Raw genomic sequence first — 1349 nt, forward strand, 5'->3', positions numbered from 1 at the left:
ATCTGAAAAAGCAACACACGCCGAGCATCTTCCCTTGTAATGACTAAACCTTTTGACTAAACCTTTTGTCTCTTTTTTGTCCATATTAGGGATTTTCTCATAGACTGTATAAAAAGGATTTTCTGGAGTCCTGAGTTCTATTTCTTCTATAATGTATATGTGGATTTTCTGCGCGAGGGCGCAGCCATTATTGAGTCCACACCAGAGCTGGACATGGACCTCGGATATAAAGGTTCAAGGTAACCAATGTGCCATAAATCAAGCACTGTGTCTAAAATGTTTGAAAGTGTCTATGATGCCCAGAAATACTGTTTAGGTTATATAGGATTCTTTAAACTGAACTGAGTAACTGCAGTTTTACTCTCTCATATTAAAGTGTCAGATCCTAAATCCAGTGCTGGTGTATAACTGAATGATGTAACCTGCTTGTTGCTGATGTGTTGAAGCACCCCGACCCTAGGGATTGAGAACATGGCATTCGACCGAAATACAGAGTCCCTCTTTGAAGAAGTGTCGTCAGCAGGCACAGGTTTGATTGGAGACGTGGATGAAGGAGCAGATCTGTTGGGTACGTTTGTTGCTGTTCATTTTCAGATATTATGAAGGGAAAAACATATTACACAAACATAAAACAGTTTTTCTTGAGCATGATTTTTATTAACATCAAAGGAATAGTTCACCCAAAAATTTGCTGAGAATTTACTCACCCTCAGGTCATCCAAGATGTAGATGAGTTTGTTTCTTCATCAGAACAGATTTGGAGAAATGTAGCATCACATCACTTGCTCACCAATGGATCCTCTGCAGTGAATGGGTGCCGTCAGAATGAGAGTCCAAACAACTGATAAAAACATCACAATAATCCACACGACTCGAGTCCATCAATTAACATCTTGTGAAGTGAAAAGCTGCATTTTTGTAAGAAACAAATCCATCATTAAGACGTTTTTAATTTCAAACCGTTGTTTGCGGATAGAGTCCTTTATCCGTAATATTTCTTTCTCCAGTAAAAAGGTCATCTCGTCTGAATCAGGAGAGAAATATGCACCGATCAAGTCAGGGGCGCCGCTAAGGGGGGGAAAGTTAGGACGATTCTAAGGGCCCACCCCCAGAGATCTGTTTTATTAGTAGTAACAGTAGTGATTCACACTCTGATTACATAGAGCAGCAGCAGGAAGAGCGGGAGGTTGTCATGACAACCAGATACACTGCGCTTCTACGTTGCCACACTAAACTTAGCAATAAACACGTTGAAAATAATACACAAAAAACATGTCTGTCAAAACGATCTCAAAGGAGGCTTTTATTAAGCAAATCAATGAGTGAATTACTCATCCACTGTTAAAAAA

At 39.7% G+C, this 1349-nt stretch overlaps 1 protein-coding gene across 1 annotated transcript in view; it reads left to right on the forward strand.

Moving 5' to 3' along the window:
• Positions 1-1349, forward strand: part of spag9a (sperm associated antigen 9a) — a 48286-nt gene that overhangs the window by 20075 nt on the left and 26862 nt on the right. The window contains exons 9-10 of the mRNA XM_016539083.1: positions 90-239; positions 447-568. Coding sequence (XP_016394569.1) covers positions 90-239; positions 447-568 — 272 coding nt within the window. The remainder of the gene's footprint in view (positions 1-89; positions 240-446; positions 569-1349) is intronic.

Source organism: Sinocyclocheilus rhinocerous, unplaced genomic scaffold, assembly GCF_001515625.1.
Source record: "Sinocyclocheilus rhinocerous isolate Xijiao unplaced genomic scaffold, SAMN03320098_v1.1 scaffold463, whole genome shotgun sequence".
NCBI lineage: Eukaryota > Metazoa > Chordata > Actinopteri > Cypriniformes > Cyprinidae > Sinocyclocheilus > Sinocyclocheilus rhinocerous.